This window comes from Narcine bancroftii, chromosome 11 (genome assembly GCF_036971445.1).
Source record: "Narcine bancroftii isolate sNarBan1 chromosome 11, sNarBan1.hap1, whole genome shotgun sequence".
NCBI lineage: Eukaryota > Metazoa > Chordata > Chondrichthyes > Torpediniformes > Narcinidae > Narcine > Narcine bancroftii.
Genome location: NC_091479.1, coordinates 75,338,488 through 75,355,604, shown reverse-complemented (window position 1 = coordinate 75,355,604; position 17,117 = coordinate 75,338,488). Strand labels below are relative to the sequence as shown.

Here is a 17,117-nt window from a genome sequence, read left to right as displayed (position 1 = left end):
TGCCATTCAGGCTGTTGGAATGAAAGCTGCATCACATGGCTGCTTAATGACTGTAATCTCCTTACGTGCTTAAATCTCAAGCAAGCCACAGCACAGTGGGTAGAAAGTGCATGCGAACTAGTCAGTCCACAGGTGAATGTTGATGAAAGATCATTTAAGAAGTGCTGTTGTTGGATGCTTCCATGGTACTCTTAGCAGGAAAGGAATGCAGAGCAAATTATTGTAAAATCCAGCATATTGGAAGATGTGCTGTTAAGCAGCTTCAGTGGGAAAGTTGCATGAAACTGTATTGAAAGATTTGCTAAACTCTAAGTTTGCTCATTGTATGATCTCTTCATTACTGGACTCTTGTGTCCCTTGTCCAGACTCATGTGTCTTGACTGAAGGAATAGAATTGTCTCACCTGCTCTTGTATATTTTTTGTCATAAGACTAACAACTTCTCGCATCTTTAGAAATCTGCAATACCCCCAATAAGAGGGAGAGCCTCCAAAATAGTCAGCGCAAGTCTTCCTCGTGCGGTTGTATGGGCTTCATCACTCAAACGGCAGGATGGTCTCGGCAGTTTCCCTCGTCCACCTGTTCACAGTGATAGCAAATTTGATAAACTTGCTTCAGTGGAGTTATATCAAAGAATTTTTTTTAAAAGTTCAGTCGTATGGAGAAGAGAGAGGAATTGGTGAACGAAAGCTTGATCAAAGACTTCATATTGGATGTAAAATGGGAAAAGAGAAGGAGAAAATTCCACTGTCCAGGTCCCTGCCAGTTGATCATTCGAGCACTAATGGTGGAACGATTCCCTATCAGAATGAGTTGTGGGGTGCATGAGATTACTGAGATGTTGGTGAAAATTGAAATTGAGGATGATTTGGGTTACCTGGGAACCTTGCTAAGTCTACTCAACTGCCCTTCATTTCCTCCACCTCTTCCCTGTCTTGCTCAACAGTGTTGTCCAGGCAACAAATTCCAGTGAGTGATTTCAATGAATATTGGATATCTACCTGATGGTGCTCTCTGATAATTAGGGCAGTGCTTTGGTGTTGATCCCTGCTCCTGCTAAAAAGTGGAGAATGTCAGTCTAGTTGTATGTATGTTTGTACGGCAGCTTCCTGTTTCATGACAGAGTCCCTCTGAAGTTGGGTGATCAGAATTCGTGATTGCGCTGTTGGATATGTTTGCTCTCCAATCTCACTTCCACTTTATGGGAACAACTTCCTCTGAGCTGCATTGGAATGCTAAGATTCTGGCCAGTGTCGGACTCTGGCTTTACCTTACTCTTAATTTAGTCTATGTGTAGTCTGAGTCCAGCGTGTTCTTTGAATGAAGTGATCGGAGAAGGTATTCGGTTCAACAGTCAATTTATTACACAGCACAAGAATAAAACTTAACAGAGCTCTGGGTCACTCAGTAGTTCATAGGTCACCTGCACAGTGAGCTACTCCCCGAGACTGACCCCTATTGTCCAGTTGGTTCAGTTTATATAGGTCAACCTTATCATACAGAACAAAAGTTGGCTTCCTTTGCTAGATTTCATTATCATACAGAACAAAAGTTGTCTTCCTTTGCTAGATCTTTTTGCATAAGGGTTATCACAAGTCATCTCCTGTTTTGCAGATATCTGGGGTGTAGCACTCCCATCTTAATCCTCCAGGCCAGACTATCCTGTTGTGTTGATCAGAAATTAATTCATCCCCAGATATTTCTAATGACCATTCTGTTCTTGTCCGGCCAATTTCTGCTGTTCTCTTTAACACCTCCTCCTGCCTTAATCTTCCTCCTAGACTTGTTTTCCATTCCCTTTGTTTCTTACAGGCCATTCTTTGTTCTGATCTGGCCTGTGTCTCCTGTGCTACTCACCACCTCCTTTAGTTTGAGCATTCCTCCTATCGTGTCTGCCTGTCCCGCATCGGACTTGTCAGCCACAAACGAGCCTGCAGCTGACGTGGACTTTTTACCCCCTCCATAAATCTTCGTCCGCGAAGCCAAGCCAAAGAAATTTTGGAGAGACAATTTTGTTCAGCCAACTTTGCTCCATGCTGTGATTGCCACTTAATCACATTCCTTTTTCCCTGAACCATGCAGTAAATATACACTTATTAATTAATCATTTATTTCATACTGTTTTAACCCCTAGATTCCAACAGTCCAGTGACCAATCTTCCATTGACTATGAGCTGAAAAAGAAGTTTTTCAGTATAGCCCTTTCAAGCAGCCACTCCTGTAGCCTGAAGCCAGCTTTTGGCCAGAGGAAGCTACAGCAGGAGGTGCTTGTGAACTTTGCAAACCAGGTGTTTTTAACTTCATTGTGAGAGGTTGGCTTGTGGTGGGAGTAGATGTGCTGATGGTTTGAAAGGAAGTGGTGTCTGATTAAATCAGTGCTAAAGCATACATAGCCTATTAAATGTAATGCACCACAATCCACACTAGACAATGAGTTTGCCTTTTAACTTTATTTTTTCTATCTCCAATCACATTGAGTTCAACTCTTACATTTTACTCATCAGTATAATGGAAATTCTTTAGCTCTCTTCAAAACCTATTAATTACAATCTGACATTATCTGCTCTCGATGAACCTAGCTAGGATCCAATGTGGTGAGTGTCTTCAAGTCAAAGACTTAAGGTCTTCATGAATTATTACTACTAGTCATCATGAGATGCTCTTTAGTTTTTTTTGTAGACTTTCTAAATATTGCTTTGATTTTATAGCCAACCATGTGGCCCCTGTATGAACTCATTTTCCATGTGTTATTCTTTCATTTTTGTTTCTTCTCGTAATCACTTTGGCACCTCCTTTTCAATAATCGGGGACAGTCTAAACTGCCCTTGTGTATGTGGGTCAGGGTTAGTAGGAAAAATATTCACAGCAACATAAAGCTGCTGGTAAAAATTTACTTCCCATTTTGACACTAATCGAATGTCCCAATGTCAGGGTGTCATGACCTGATGAAAACTTACTTCCCATTTTGACACTAATCGAATGTCCCAATGTCAGGGTGTCATGACCTGATGAAAACTTACTTCCCATTTTGACACTAATCGAATGTCCCAATGTCAGGGTGTCCTGATCTGATGAAAACTTGCTTCCCATTTTGACACTAATTGGATGTCCCAATGTCAGGGTGTCCTGACCTGATGAAAACTTGCTTCCCATTTTGACACTAATCGGATGTCCCAATGTCAGGGTGTCCTGACCTGATGAAAACTTGCTTCCCATTTTGACACTAATCGGATGTCCCAATGTCAGGGTGTCCTGACCTGATGAAAACTTGCTTCCCATTTTGACACTAATCGGATGTCCCAATATCAGGGTGTCCTGACCTGATGAAAACTTGCTTCCCATTTTGACACTAATCGGATGTCCCAATGTCAGGGTGTCCTGACCTGATGGGTGGGCACTGCTGTGTTTTTATTTAAATATATAAAAAATTTGTGCTACCTCTGGGATATCCCTCTGGCCTGCGTGCCACTGAATTCCTAGGAAGAGGATTACTGAGTGGGACCCTATATTTACTCCTGATTGATCACCCAGCCATGAGCACAGAGATGAGGGATCCAGCACCTGTGCTACTGTCTCCTCCATGAGGTACTGGATCAGAATTTTGGGGATGGGGGGTTGGTGGGGAAAGGGAGGGCAATGGTTTAGGTTGCTGGTTGTTGGCCTGTGGCAGAAGGTGGAACTATGGTGATAGCCCTGGGGTAGGTGACCAAAGGTGTATTGTGTGCCATCCCATGTGAAGGCAAACTGATCCTGGGAGTCTGGGCTTGAGGGGATGGAGAAGAATGCACTGGTGAGGTCCACCATGGCATAACAAAGTTTGTTCTCCCTGCCCATGATCTCCTCAACCAACGTGCCCACGTCAGGTTTGGCAACAGTGAGGTGGGGAGGATTTTATTTAATTTGTTGTAATCTATTGTCATGTACCACGTGCCATTTTTCTTGCAGACGGACCAGACTGGGCCATTGTAGGGGAACAGGGTGGGTCTGATCAACCCCTTGTGGAAGAGGACATCACTCTCTTCCACAATCTCCTCATTGCCTTCGGGCACTTGATACTGATGCATGCAGACAACCTGTGGGGTTGAGGAGTGGGCGCAAATGACCAGGGGAGTCCATTTGGCCTCCCTGATGACAATGGTTGCCCATGCAAGCCCCCAAGCCTAAGTTTTCCCTTGCTGGTGTGCTGTGACTGACCCTTGAGCACATTCATTCTGAGAATGCACTCTGGGATGGCTGCCACTAGGACCGGGATGAGGAGGTTTTCCACCTATGGGGAGATGGAGTCACCTGTCTGGCAGAGAGGATGGAGCCCCCTCACCCCTCTATACGAACATCAGTCCCCCTTCACTCCTTGCAATTCCTGAAGATAATTGTGTTTTCTGTTCCGGTGTTGACCAGTGCCATCCATCGCTGGGTGTTTTCTCTATTCCCAGTAGACAGCTATTGGGATAAATGGCCTCGAATCAGCCGGATGGGACAGGACCACTCACTGGATCAGATGGGGCAGGAACGGAATTGTTCCACGCAGCGGGGAGGTGTCGGGTGCAATTGTTTTGTTGGTGATTCCCTGTTGCACCAGTGAGATAATCTCTGCCCTGAGGGCAGCAGGGGCCACCTCTGCTGAGGGAAGGCTTTGTAGTGGAAGGTGTGGTGGGCAATGCTTGTTTTGTGGCTTTTTCGTGCAGTATTCATGCCACATTGTGAACGTGGCATCTCTACCCCTGTCATGTATGCAGGCACTGTTTATGCCAACACCTTGTAGGGCATCGTACATATTCCTGCAGAACAAGGGGAATGCACTCTCAATTCTTGTTTCCACCATGCCTTGTTTCCATGTGACAAACCTGTGCGGGTACCCCCTGGGTGGGTGCTCCCTGTTCCAAACATTCTTGCCCCTAAAGAAGGGCAATAGCTGCCTGGACAGTTTTGTTGGTCGCCAGTGTGTTCTTATGTGTGTAAATAACAACTATATTTTCCAACGTGCAATGCACGTGGATGGGCAGAAACGGGGGTTGTCGTTGGAATTCAGTTGAAGCAGCACAAAGAAAATAAAAGTCTGTTAAATCCAAGTAAAGTCTATCTTCTTGAAAGAACAAGCATAGTATGGTGTCAGAAGTATTCTGAATGAGTAAGAGAAGACAATAGTTTGTAAACCTGGATAAGTTAGATCCTCCCACACTGATGCAATTTACCGGCAGTCCAGCTGATGATTGGAAACACTTCAAACAGCGATTCAACATTTATTTAGAAGCTGTCGGAATGGATGGGAAAAGGTCTGTTTCTGCACGTGATGGGTGAAAGTACGTGGACATCTATAAGAGTTTTTAAATTGACGAGACCGCTTTCATGTTGGACACTCTGATGGCAAAATTTGAGGGGCATTTTGTTCCAAGTAAAAATGCCACATTTGAGAGATTCAAGTTTTTCTCCTGTGACCAGAAACAAGGTGTGAGCTTTGACCAATACTTAGCCAAGCTTCACACACTGAGTAAGTCATGTGAATTTGGCAATTTGAAAAATTCATTCATTAAAGAGAATAGTTTACAGAATTCCAGATAATGGACTTGGAGAAAGACTGTTGCGTGAAAAAGATCTGACTCTGGGAAAGATTGTGAATATATGTAAGGCAGCAGAGACCACATGAGTACCACACGGTACAGACCAGTATCAATAGAAATGCGCCAATACAGTATTTTTAAAACAATAGATATAACATCTTACTTAAATCTACTCCAACTATGCACGTGTGCGTGCATATGCAAACCATTACAGCTTAGGCACAATTCTGGAAAGTAATTTCCAAAGTTCAGTCTTGGAAATCCTGTGAAACTCAGACTTTTAATCTGATGCTCAGAAGTAATTATGAAGGAGGTGAGACTGATTGATCAGACTGTTGAAGACTCACAAATCCTTGTTGAATTACTTCCAGAGAAATATCCTTTTGTATGAATAGTTGTCACAAATCCCCTCTTTCTTGCATAGGGGAATCAAAATATGTGACTTCTACAATGGATCCAAAACCCAGGCATGGGTCTGTCAAAATGGCCATCACAGTGGCCATGATCCATTGCAGGAATTCTCCTGTTTCTTTTACCAAGATGTGGGTCAATCAAAATGACCATTACAATGGTCATGGTGGTTCAATAATTCCCCTGACCAGGAGAATCCGCAAAATTGTCTGTTTCACACAGTCATTCCACTTCAGTGTTTATCAGATGGCAGGCTGATCAGTAATGATACCTGTTTCTTTCAATTCTTCATGTATTCACTACAGACTACTGCAGGCAAAACAGAATAGATTGTTCCAATGACTGTGAATGAGACAGTAATTCCATTTAAGTGACACTGGAGCCCAGGTAAATCTGTTGTCTATGGATGATTTCAAAGATTTCAAAACCCTCATCGTAAAGAGCAAGATTTATCCTGTGAAATTAAAAGTATCAGACTTCACTGGAGAGAATGTTCCAGCAAAAGGGGGCTGTAGGATGATCTTCAAATTATTGTAGAGAGTACAGCCAATATTAGATCTACGTGGATGTGAAAAGAGTCTTCATAGTGGCTTCACAGACTGAAGCATACAACACTCCTGGAAGAAAGGATAACTACACTTAGAGAAGCAATACCTTGATGTACAGAAAGAATCAACCTCATTCCATTGACATGAATGACAAACTGGAAAATGAGTTGGCAAATAAGGATGTCGTCTTGTGCAAGCTAGAAGACAAAAATAGACAGTTGCAGAAATGCCTGGAACTTGCTGAACAGAAACTTCAGCAAACAATTAAGTGAGCAGAAACGTTGCCGGAAGTAGAAACTGAACTTGCCCAGCGAATTGCAGCTCTGGCAAAGGCTGAAGAGGGCCATGGCAGCATGGAAAAATGTTTGAGACATTTGGAGACTCCACTTGAAGATCAAGAGAATTTTAAAGACAAAGTCAAGGCTAATTGTGTGGCCAGATCGAGCTAGTGGGTTTAAGTCGGAAACTGCAAGCATATCAAATCAAGAGGTTGTCAAGCTGGAGAGAAATGAGCAAAATGGAAATAAGAGAGGTACAAAATAAGTGAAAAGTTGTTGTCAATATGCAAAGTACTGAAAAAGCAGCTAAATGCATGGGCAGCAAAGAAGCGAGACTGCCTAAATGATACCCAGCATGAATGGTTCTGGTGGAGAATTACCTGACTGGAAACAGAGATTTTGCCATAAGTCCAGAAATGTGTGGTTAATATGGCTGATGGAAATGGTGATGCTGCCCTTCTCTCCAGCATGTCTCACTCCCATTTTGAAATTGTGAGGCTGTTGCTTGGTGCAAATGTTAATCAGCAGAACAAACCGTGGAAAATGAGAAAGACATGAAAATTGTGGATGAACATCTGTGGTAAATCTCTCAGCTAAATTAGAAGATGGCATGTAGGAAATTCTCCACTTACAAAAATGCACTGATGAGGTGAATAAGCATGCTTCATCACTCCACAGGGAGAATCAGAGATAGAAAATGTAAGTGTCAGATCTTTCACAGCAGAACAGGGTGCTTTTGATAGAACTGGAAGATGTATGAGGAAATCCTGTTTAGCTGAAGATGAAGCTACTGGTGACTGTTCATGAACTTGTTGATAAACTCTTCACAGATTCTGAACTTCAGCTGAATCTTGCAGATGCCCTGAATGAACCTGAACAACTTAGTGTCATCAGATGCAATGCAAAGAGACTGACCACGGAATATAGATGTTTTCGTTATTTTTGTTTTTCTTTAAAAGGGGAAATGTGTTATTGAGGTTGTTTGAACACATGGGAGACAAACTGGGGAAGATACTTAATCTGGTGGACCAAATGGCCGCAGAGCTGGACAGGTAAAATCGCCGCACCGAGCGACCGGTATAGAATGGTGCGAGCTGCTCTTTGCCCAGGAAAAGCCCATGCTTGCAGACCTGAGTGGGTTGACAAAGCAGGTTTGCTTCCTTGTTGGCATGTTGCCAGAGAGACAATGATTCTGAGGCGCGCTGACATCACTCCCCTTTGTGAGGTGTGCGATTGTTTAAAGTAAAAACTAGTTCGTATTTGACTCTTCTCTGGTAGCTGTGTTTCTTGAGCTCTGCAGTTAGTCTCACTAAATTGGTGACCCCTGACTGGTGCTCAACATCTTTTGAGCCCCAACAGTGAAACATAGTGAGAAAGCCTGCAGAATGGATGCCACTACTGCTTTGCACGCAGTGGCTGTGAAACTGCCCATCTTCTGGCCTCAGACCACGTCCATGGTTCCAGCAGGCTGAGGCTCAGTTCCACATTAGGAACAGAACTAATGAAGCCACCAAACTCTGGCATGTAGTTGCCACCTTCGATGAAGATTTTGCTGCCAAGGTAGATGATTTTATCAACAGTGCTTTTAAAGCACATCTCCTCATGACTTTCAGCATGTCTGACTTGGAAAGAGGCACACGCTTACTCCACCTCGATGATTTGGGGGACAGAAGGGCATCACAGCTGATGAATAAATTGCTTGCATTAGCAGACAGTTATTTCAATTGTTTAATGTTCAAGGTAACCTTCTTAGAACGGCTCCTTCGTGACATTGCCCTGCTGCTCTCTTCTGCTGACCCCTCCAAACCAAGGGAAGTGGCGAGGGAGGCAGACAGACTTCAGAGGGTACGTAGCTTCCCATGGCAAAGTTTCAACAGGTCATCTTGGACAGTCAAGTCAATGCAGCTACCAGTTCGACGACACTCCACAAGCTATCAAAAGGATACCACAGAAAGTGGGGCAGGAATGTGCGTCAACATGCAGTTAAGTGGTTGACTCCCAGGGAAACAACAATGCTAACCACCACTGATGGGCTCGGCAGTTGGTGACCAGACCAGACTGTTATATGCCACTGATCAGTGCACGGGATGCAAACTGGTAGTTGACACCGGAGCTCAGCTCAGTATCTTGCCATCCTCTTATGAGCAGGAATCTTGAGTGCCTCAAGCCTCAAGCCAATGGCACCACGATTAGCAGTTATGGTACCAAGTTGATAGAACTGGTATTTGGCGACACACCGTTGGACTTTCACGCTAGCAGCCGTAGGACAGACCATTTTGGGAACAGACTTCCTGAGTGCATGTGACTTATTGGTAGACGTGAAAGGGCACAGTTTGGTCCACCCCATCACATTCTACACATGCCCATTTTCTTCAGGTCGTATGCTGGCAACACTGCTACGAGTGCAAACACTCGCCACCAATGATTTTGCGAACTTATTAGCAGAGTTTCCTGAACTACTTATGCCAGATTTCCATTTAGTCTCTCCACATCATGGAATTTAGCACTACATCATCACCGGCCCTCCCCTACATTTCAAGGCATGAAGACTTCCCGGCTACTACAGGCCAAAAAAAGTTCAAAACTATGGAGGAACTAGGCATCATCCGAAGGTCTGATAGTTCTTGGGCATTGCCACTCCATAAGGTGTCCAAAGCATCCAGCGGCTTAATACCTTGTGGAGATTACCGACGCCTCAATGGCACAACTGTGCCGGATAGGTATCCAAGACTACACATTCAAGATTCACTGGCAACCCCTGGCGTTTTTCAGCCGCCACCTAAGCCTGCCTGAATTAAAGTTCACCGTTTTCGACCAGGAGTTGTTGGCGCTTTATCTGGCCATCAAACATTTCAGATATTTTCTCGAGGGCAGGCATTTTACTGCATTTACTGACCATAAGCCTCTAACATTTGCCCTCGCCAAGATTACGCATCCCTGGTCGGTACATCAGAGGCATCCAGCCTATATTTCTGAATTTACCTCTGTGTGGTATTTGTCAGGACAAATGTTGTAGCTGATGCCTTGTCCAGAACAGAGGTCAATGCAATTAATTACAGGAGGGTTCGATCTCCAGGCTCTTGAAATAGCCCAGGAGGACCAGGAGTTACAAGCTTTCTGTACAGTTCTTCGCTGATGTTCTATTGGGCCCTGACCAGGTGAACATACTTTGGTTGTGGGTGGCCGGTTGAAGTATCACAATCATCCCACTGCCTTGGCAGAGGAAACTTTTCAACCACATTCATGGTCTGTCCCATCCATCTGTCCGCACAACTGTCAAGTTTATGTCCTCAAAATATGTCTGGCATGGCTTAAGGAAGCAGGTCATTCACTGTGCACAAACGTGCCTCTCCTGCCAGGCAGCTAAGATCCAACGGCACACCTGAGCACTGCTTCAACAATTTCCACCTACGACTCAGTTTTCAGCATGTACACATAGACATTGTGGACTCACTGCTGGTATCCAGAGGTCAACGGTATATACTAACAATGGTTGACCATTTTACCCACTGGCCGTAAGCTACACCAATGATGGAAATCATGGCTGAAACATGTGCTAGGACTTTTTTTCTCTACCAGAGTTGCTTGATTCGAAGTACCAGTCCATCTAACCTCTGACGGAAACTCAGTTTACTTCAACCTTGTGAACATACCTGGTGAGACTTTGTGGTATGCAATTGCACCATATTACTGTGTACCACCTGCAGGCTAATGGGCTAGTGGGACATTTCCACCAGTAAGCCTTGCGGGCAAAACTTAACGGGCCTCAGTGGGGAGATAAATTACTGAGGGTGATGTTGGGTATTAGAACAGCACCTAAGGATGACCTGGAGACCTTTTTTGTACTTCTTTATTTATCGCACTATGACCCATATCTTTCGCGCAAACAGAGGAACTACTGACATGGTCTTTTCCCTCAGACAGCTCCAAGAAAAGTGCAGAGAACAAAACAAAGGACTCTACATCACCTTTGTTGACCTCACCAAAGCCTTCGACACCGTGAGCAGGAAAGGGCTTTGGCAAATACTAGAGCGCATTGGATGTCCCCCAAAGTTCCTCAACATGATTATCCAACTGCACGAAAACCAACAAGGTCGGGTCAGATACAGCAAGGAGCTCTCTGAACCCTTCTCCATTAACAATGGCGTGAAGCAAGGCTGTGTTCTCGCACCAACCCTCTTTTCAATCTTCTTCAGCATGATGCTGAACCAAGCCATGAAAGACCCCAACAATGAAGACGCTGTTTACATCCGGTACCGCACAGATGGCAGTCTCTTCAATCTGAGGCGCCTGCAAGCTCACACCAAGACACAAGAGAAACTTGTCCGTGAACTACTCTTTGCAGACGATGCCGCTTTAGTTGCCCATTCAGAGCCAGCACTTCAGCGCTTGACGTCCTGCTTTGCGGAAACTGCCAAAGTGTTTGGCCTGGAAGTCAGCCTGAAGAAAACTGAGGTCCTCCATCAGCCAGCTCCCCACCATGACCACCAGCCCCCCCACATCTCCATCGGGCACACAAAACTCAAAACGGTCAACCAGTTTACCTATCTCGGCTGCACCACATCATCAGATGCAAGGATCGACAATGAGATAGACAACAGACTCGCCAAGGCAAATAGCGCCTTTGGAAGACTACACAAAAGAGTCTGGAAAAACAACCAACTGAAAAACCTCACAAAGATTAGCGTATACAGAGCCGTTGTCATCCCCACACTCCTGTTCGGCTCCGAATCATGGGTCCTCTACCAGCATCACCTACGGCTCCTAGAACGCTTCCACCAGCATTGTCTCCGCTCCATCCTCAACATTCATTGGAGCGACTTCATCCCTAACATACCAGTATGAGACAAAAACATAATGGTGCAAGCAGGAACATTATGCACAAGGGACTCCGATATTGATGGCTGCTTACCCTACCATATCCTCCTGCACGTGTACACTTCACAGATAGGTATTTTCAAACACTCCTGATTCCCTTTCCCAAAAAAGATTCGGTTGTCTGCAAGCGCTGATCTATAGTAGTACTGTAGCTTAACTCAGTGTTGTATAAGCCTTGCCTGCGACTCCTCCAGTGATGTCCACAGTAGCAACCTGACATGGAGCGATGTCTGGGACTTGGACCAAGAGGTAGAGAGGAAGAATTGTGATATGCATTTTATACTGTTTATTTTACTCTTCTCAGCTGGGTGTCTCCCCAATGATGTCACTGAATAATTTAAATGAACCAAAGGCAAGATGTGCACGAATAGATGGCCAGAGTTCAACCTTGGTTGGCAGGTGATCTGACTTCTGAATAAACAAGTTTCAAGATGGGAGGTCTCGTGATCCTCTGGAATCCACAGTGTTCCATACAGGGAGGCCACCTGTTCATCAGCAATCCACATAAGAGATGGGTGTTGCAAGGAGTCATTACAACAGTACACACAGAGGGGTGTTACTGTCAGGACTGCCTGCCACAATCCTTGCCCTCCCTGCTGTGCCTGTGCAGCAAAGAATTGCCCATGGCTTGAAGTGGACGAGATGCCGAAGAAGGCAAGTGTTGGTTGAGCAGTGCAGCCGCTCGGTCTTTTTCCAGGAAAATACTTTATTCACAATTTAAAACCTACATCTACAAAGGAAAAACAGTGCCAAGTCTTTACCTTCTTGTTATATACATCCTCTCCTTTTTTAGCTGCACAGGTTTCCCAAGTGCAGGGATTTCCTTGTCACAGCTGATAGGGAACCAGCAGCTTCCATCACATCCAGAAGGAGGTGATGAATGAGACTGCTGGGCATGAATGTTTTTTCATTTCAAAACTAAGCTTCAATTATAAAATATATAAACAGGAAATACAAAAGGGGCTCTTTTTCATTCATCTTGCTATACAGTCTATATGCATTTGTAGTTCCATCTAAGTTGATGCATTCTGTATACAGAGCACCAATGCCATGCCTATGGCATCTTTGAACAATTGAACAAAGACTATTCAAATGTTTGAGAAGAAATTACACTGGGCTGTGTCCCTGATAGTAGGATCATGGATTGCAGTCGTTCTCCACATGGGCATTGCACTGGTTGTACCAAGCTGAACATCAAGCACCATCACGCTGGACACTGGCAGAATTGACTCCATTGAACCTGGATCTGGCATTGCAGTTGTGGGTGTGCCTGTTGTTCAGTCTTTACCTTGTGTGTGTCTGATTCTGTCTAACAGCGCACCACACCTACTCTAAATCTTATAAATTCTCCCCAAATATTAATATTGTTACCACAGACTGCATGGGATTCGAACCCTGGCACTGTAAAGATTTTGCGCTAACCGCCACACCAACCATGATGCCCATGTATTCTCTGTCAGTTAAATGAAACCAACAATTTAGTACTGTCATTTTCAGTGATTAACATCCTGCTCAATTCTTCTGCCTGTCCAAGCATGTTACTGACTTGGCATGCAGTTCCTTATTTTATTCTAATAAAATATATATTTTCAACATTGTATATGTAATTGCAATGAGCCAACTGCTTTTGGAAGTTCCATCATATCTTTGAGAATTATGATATGTCTCCATTTATAAAGCAGATGCCACTTATGGTTTTAGTAATCAAATGGAACTAAAATTTAATTCTTGAAGTTGAGTAGAAAGCTAAATATCTTGTGAAATAAAGTTGAGATTTGTTTCAATCTATTATAAGGAACCATGATGTAATGTTGATCTGTCATTTAATCCGCTGTGGAATTGTTAGTGTGTGAACTGTTTGTTTTCCTCCTTGCTCTTGAATTTGCCAGGTTGAGGTTGAAGTTTATCGCAGAGATTCCAAGAAGCTGCCTGGTCTCGGTGACCCAGACATTGATTGGGAGGAGAGTGTTTACCTGAATCTCGTTTTGCAGAAGGTATATTTAGAGTCACTGGTTCTTGCTGGTCAGGCACCATCCTTCAGTTATATTGCTGGCAATCATTCCAAATCAGATGTATTGAAACTCGTTGTTAGAGCTTTATGTATTAAAAGACCACAACTTCTGCTGTATTTTTGAAGCCGACAGATTTCCTGCACCAGGTATTTTACTCGATCGGAGAGGAACCTGATTTACAGTGGGGATACCAAAATTAGTCTGAGTCTCTGTCCCTCGACCTCACTCAAATACTACCTCCCTTGTTCAACTGCTTATTCAATACAGTGCTGGATGAGGGAATGCCTCCCAAATAATTTAATACAAGGAAGTAAAAAGTCCTTGTTTCTCGAATCACCGACTCAAATCCTAACTGTCAGTGACTGAGCCATACTGTTTACGTTTGGGGCATTGGTTCTAATTACTAGTTAATTGGTAACTAGTAACCTAGTTTAAAGATGGGGATTTCCAAGTGGCATCCCGTTTAAATTCTCCACCCTTGCTGACATCTGTCCACGGTCTCGTGCACTACCAGACTGAGACCACCTGCAAATTAGAGAATAATGCCTCATATTCTTTCTGGGCTCCCTCCAACTGGATGGTATCTGTTCCTTGAGCTCCTCCCTCCCCCACCCCTCCTCTGTCCCTATGTCTCCTTTAACTCTGTCTTTTTCTTTCCTATCCCCTCTTTTTCCTTCCCTCAACTCTACATTCATAGAACCAAAAGCCTCTGCCCCTCCTCACTCCCCCAATTGATTCTCACTTTTCCTCTCCCCTGTTCTATCCATATCCAATTATAACTCTTTGTACTCTTCCCCCACTCTTTCTTTCCTTCTCCTCAGCCTTTTAATTCAGGTGCCTGCCTGCTTTTTACTCACACCTTGAAGGACTCAGCCCAGAAAAGTTTTATATCTTTACCTCCAATGGACGCTCTGAAATCTGCTGAGTTCCTCCTGCATTTCAGTGTTTGGAATCATGACCTAGGGATCAGCTTTCTACCACATGTACAACAATGTAACTTCACCTGATTTGGGCATTGCCTCAGTTTGATTTCTGCTGAAATCTCCACCCATGTTTTTATGCCTCTGTATTTTGCAATAGCTAGACTCTATGGTCTAGTTCCTGGTCATAATTGCATTGAGATGGGAGCAGGAGTAGACGATCTGGCCCATCGTGCTTGCTCCGCCATTCAGTTAAATCATGGCTGATCTGGCTGTGGACTCCTCTCCATTTACCTTGTCCCCTATATTCTCCTATTGTTGAAAAACAAAACTGGGTCTTAAATGCTTATAATGAGATATCATTTACCTCAACCTCACCTACGTGTATCTTGTAAAACATCTGATTTCCCCATTATCCCAGTTCTCATTGGCCTACATTTCTTTTATTTCTTTCACATCCTTTGTGATCTTGCCTCCTTTAGGTTAAAACCTACTGACATTTTCATTAGATGTTTAATTTCATGGTAAAAATTCCATTTTTTTTTTTTACTGCTGATGTTAAACAGACTAGACTGTTAAGAGCCCAGGTTTGTTCTAATTTGCTACTTGAATTGAGATTCATCAATGCTCTTGGCTTTGTTTATTTCTTAAATATGGGAAACAAGCCTCCAATACTTTATTTTTGAGTTGTGTGAATATATGTATCTGTAGCACAATTGCACGATTGGCTGAGTTTAATGTTAATTCCTCTTTTAAATGTTGGATAATTTCTAATTACAGCTCTGCTGTTAGATCAATGAAGCAAAATAATCATTTAATATTCCTACCATGTCACTATCAGTGCCCTACTGCCAATCTACATTCCTGTGGGCCAGTCAAATCAATTGATTGAAGAAAATGTTCATGTTCTATTTGTTTAATCTTTTCATCACATTAGCCAGCTATGCACCCAAACTTTTGTGCTATCCAAAGAGGCGAATGTAAGTTAGAAGAATTAGAACACTACAGCACAATTCAGGGCCTTCATGTTGTGCTGACCCTATATTCCTTAAATGAAAAGTACTAAACCCCTTCCAACCTTGTAACCCTCTATTTTTCTTTCATCCATGTGCCCGTCTAGGAGTCTTTTAAATGCTCCTAATGTTTCAGTCTATACCACCAACCCTGGCACCCACAACTCTCTGCATTTAAAAAAAAAAGTACCCCTGATGTCTCCCCTAAACTTTCCTTCCTTCACTTTGTACTCATGCCCTTTGGTGTTTGGTGTATTCCAGCCCTGGGAAACAGGTGCTGGTTCTCCACCCTGTCTCTGCTTTTCACAATCTTGTAGACCTCAAATCTCCTCTCGTCCTTCTATACTCTAAAGAAAAAAAAGTCCCAACTCTGCTATCCTTGCTTCATAAGATTTAATTTCCAATCCAGGCAACATCCTGTTAAAACTCCACTACACCTTCTCTATAGTTTCCATGTCCTTCCTGTAAATAGGAACTGAACACAAAACTTGAAGTGTGATCTCACCAGAGATTTGTAGAGTTACAACATGACTGCTCTACTCTTGAACTCCATGCCCTATTAATGAAACCCAGCATCCCATTGGCCTCCTTTAATAGGGGGATTGAATTTCTGAGTGTTTTTCCATAGCATTCACATTGCAGCTGGGTGTCAGATTGTGTCTGATTCCATCACTTGGTTTTGTTTCACGATGTACCATCCAGTCAACTTGCCTTCCAGCATTGTCTCAATTGACATGTAGCAGACTGATGCTTGCTTAAAGTACCAGTTGCCTCAAACCTGTCCTCTCTCTTCAGCTGGAATACGTAGTGACGTGTGCTGTCTGCACACGCTCTGATGGAGGAGACATTCACATCCATAAGAAGAAATCCCAGGTGAGTGACTGCCTTTTTCATGTTGAGGTTCCAGTGAATATGGGAAGCCTCAATTCGAGGGTCTTGGTTTTTTTTTTAAAGTCTGCCGTAAAATACTGAAACTGCTGAAATATTGAAAATGTAAATATAACTTTCCAAATCAACCACATATGGTACATCTCTTGATCTTACTGCTTTGTTCTCTGGTCTTGATAAACAAAAGTCTTCTCAATGCCTAGATTGGGTTGGAAGCCTCAGGTAGTTTATACAAGAGATATTTCATCTGGTTAATAACCAGCTGCAGTGTAACCTGTTTGCAAATGATGTGCAAATTTAACAACAAATATCGTTATAATTGGAAGCTAATGAGGACTGGCTGTGAATCTCCCAGCACTGGTTTACTAATGAAACTGTTCAGGCCTGTGCTTGATTGATTTATTGCAGGGTTAAAGCCTTAATAAAAGTAAATGTCTTGTAATTTCTCATCATATTGCATTTTCCCTGTTAGAAATTATTTCTCCTTGCCTTTTTTTAAAAAACAGCAAGTATTTGCTTCCCCAAGCAAGCACCCCATGGATAGTAAAGGAGAGGAATCCAAAATCAGTTATCCAAACATCTTCTTCATGATTGACAGTTTTGAAGAGGTAA

At 43.3% G+C, this 17,117-nt stretch overlaps 1 protein-coding gene across 7 annotated transcripts in view; it reads left to right on the top strand.

Moving 5' to 3' along the window:
* Positions 1-17,117, top strand: part of kiaa0930 — a 76,710-nt gene that overhangs the window by 21,328 nt on the left and 38,265 nt on the right. For all 7 annotated transcript variants that reach the window (XM_069903466.1, XM_069903467.1, XM_069903464.1 and 4 more), the window contains exons 3-5: positions 13,562-13,666; positions 16,413-16,490; positions 17,012-17,113. In XM_069903466.1, coding sequence (XP_069759567.1) covers positions 13,562-13,666; positions 16,413-16,490; positions 17,012-17,113 — 285 coding nt within the window. The remainder of the gene's footprint in view (positions 1-13,561; positions 13,667-16,412; positions 16,491-17,011; positions 17,114-17,117) is intronic.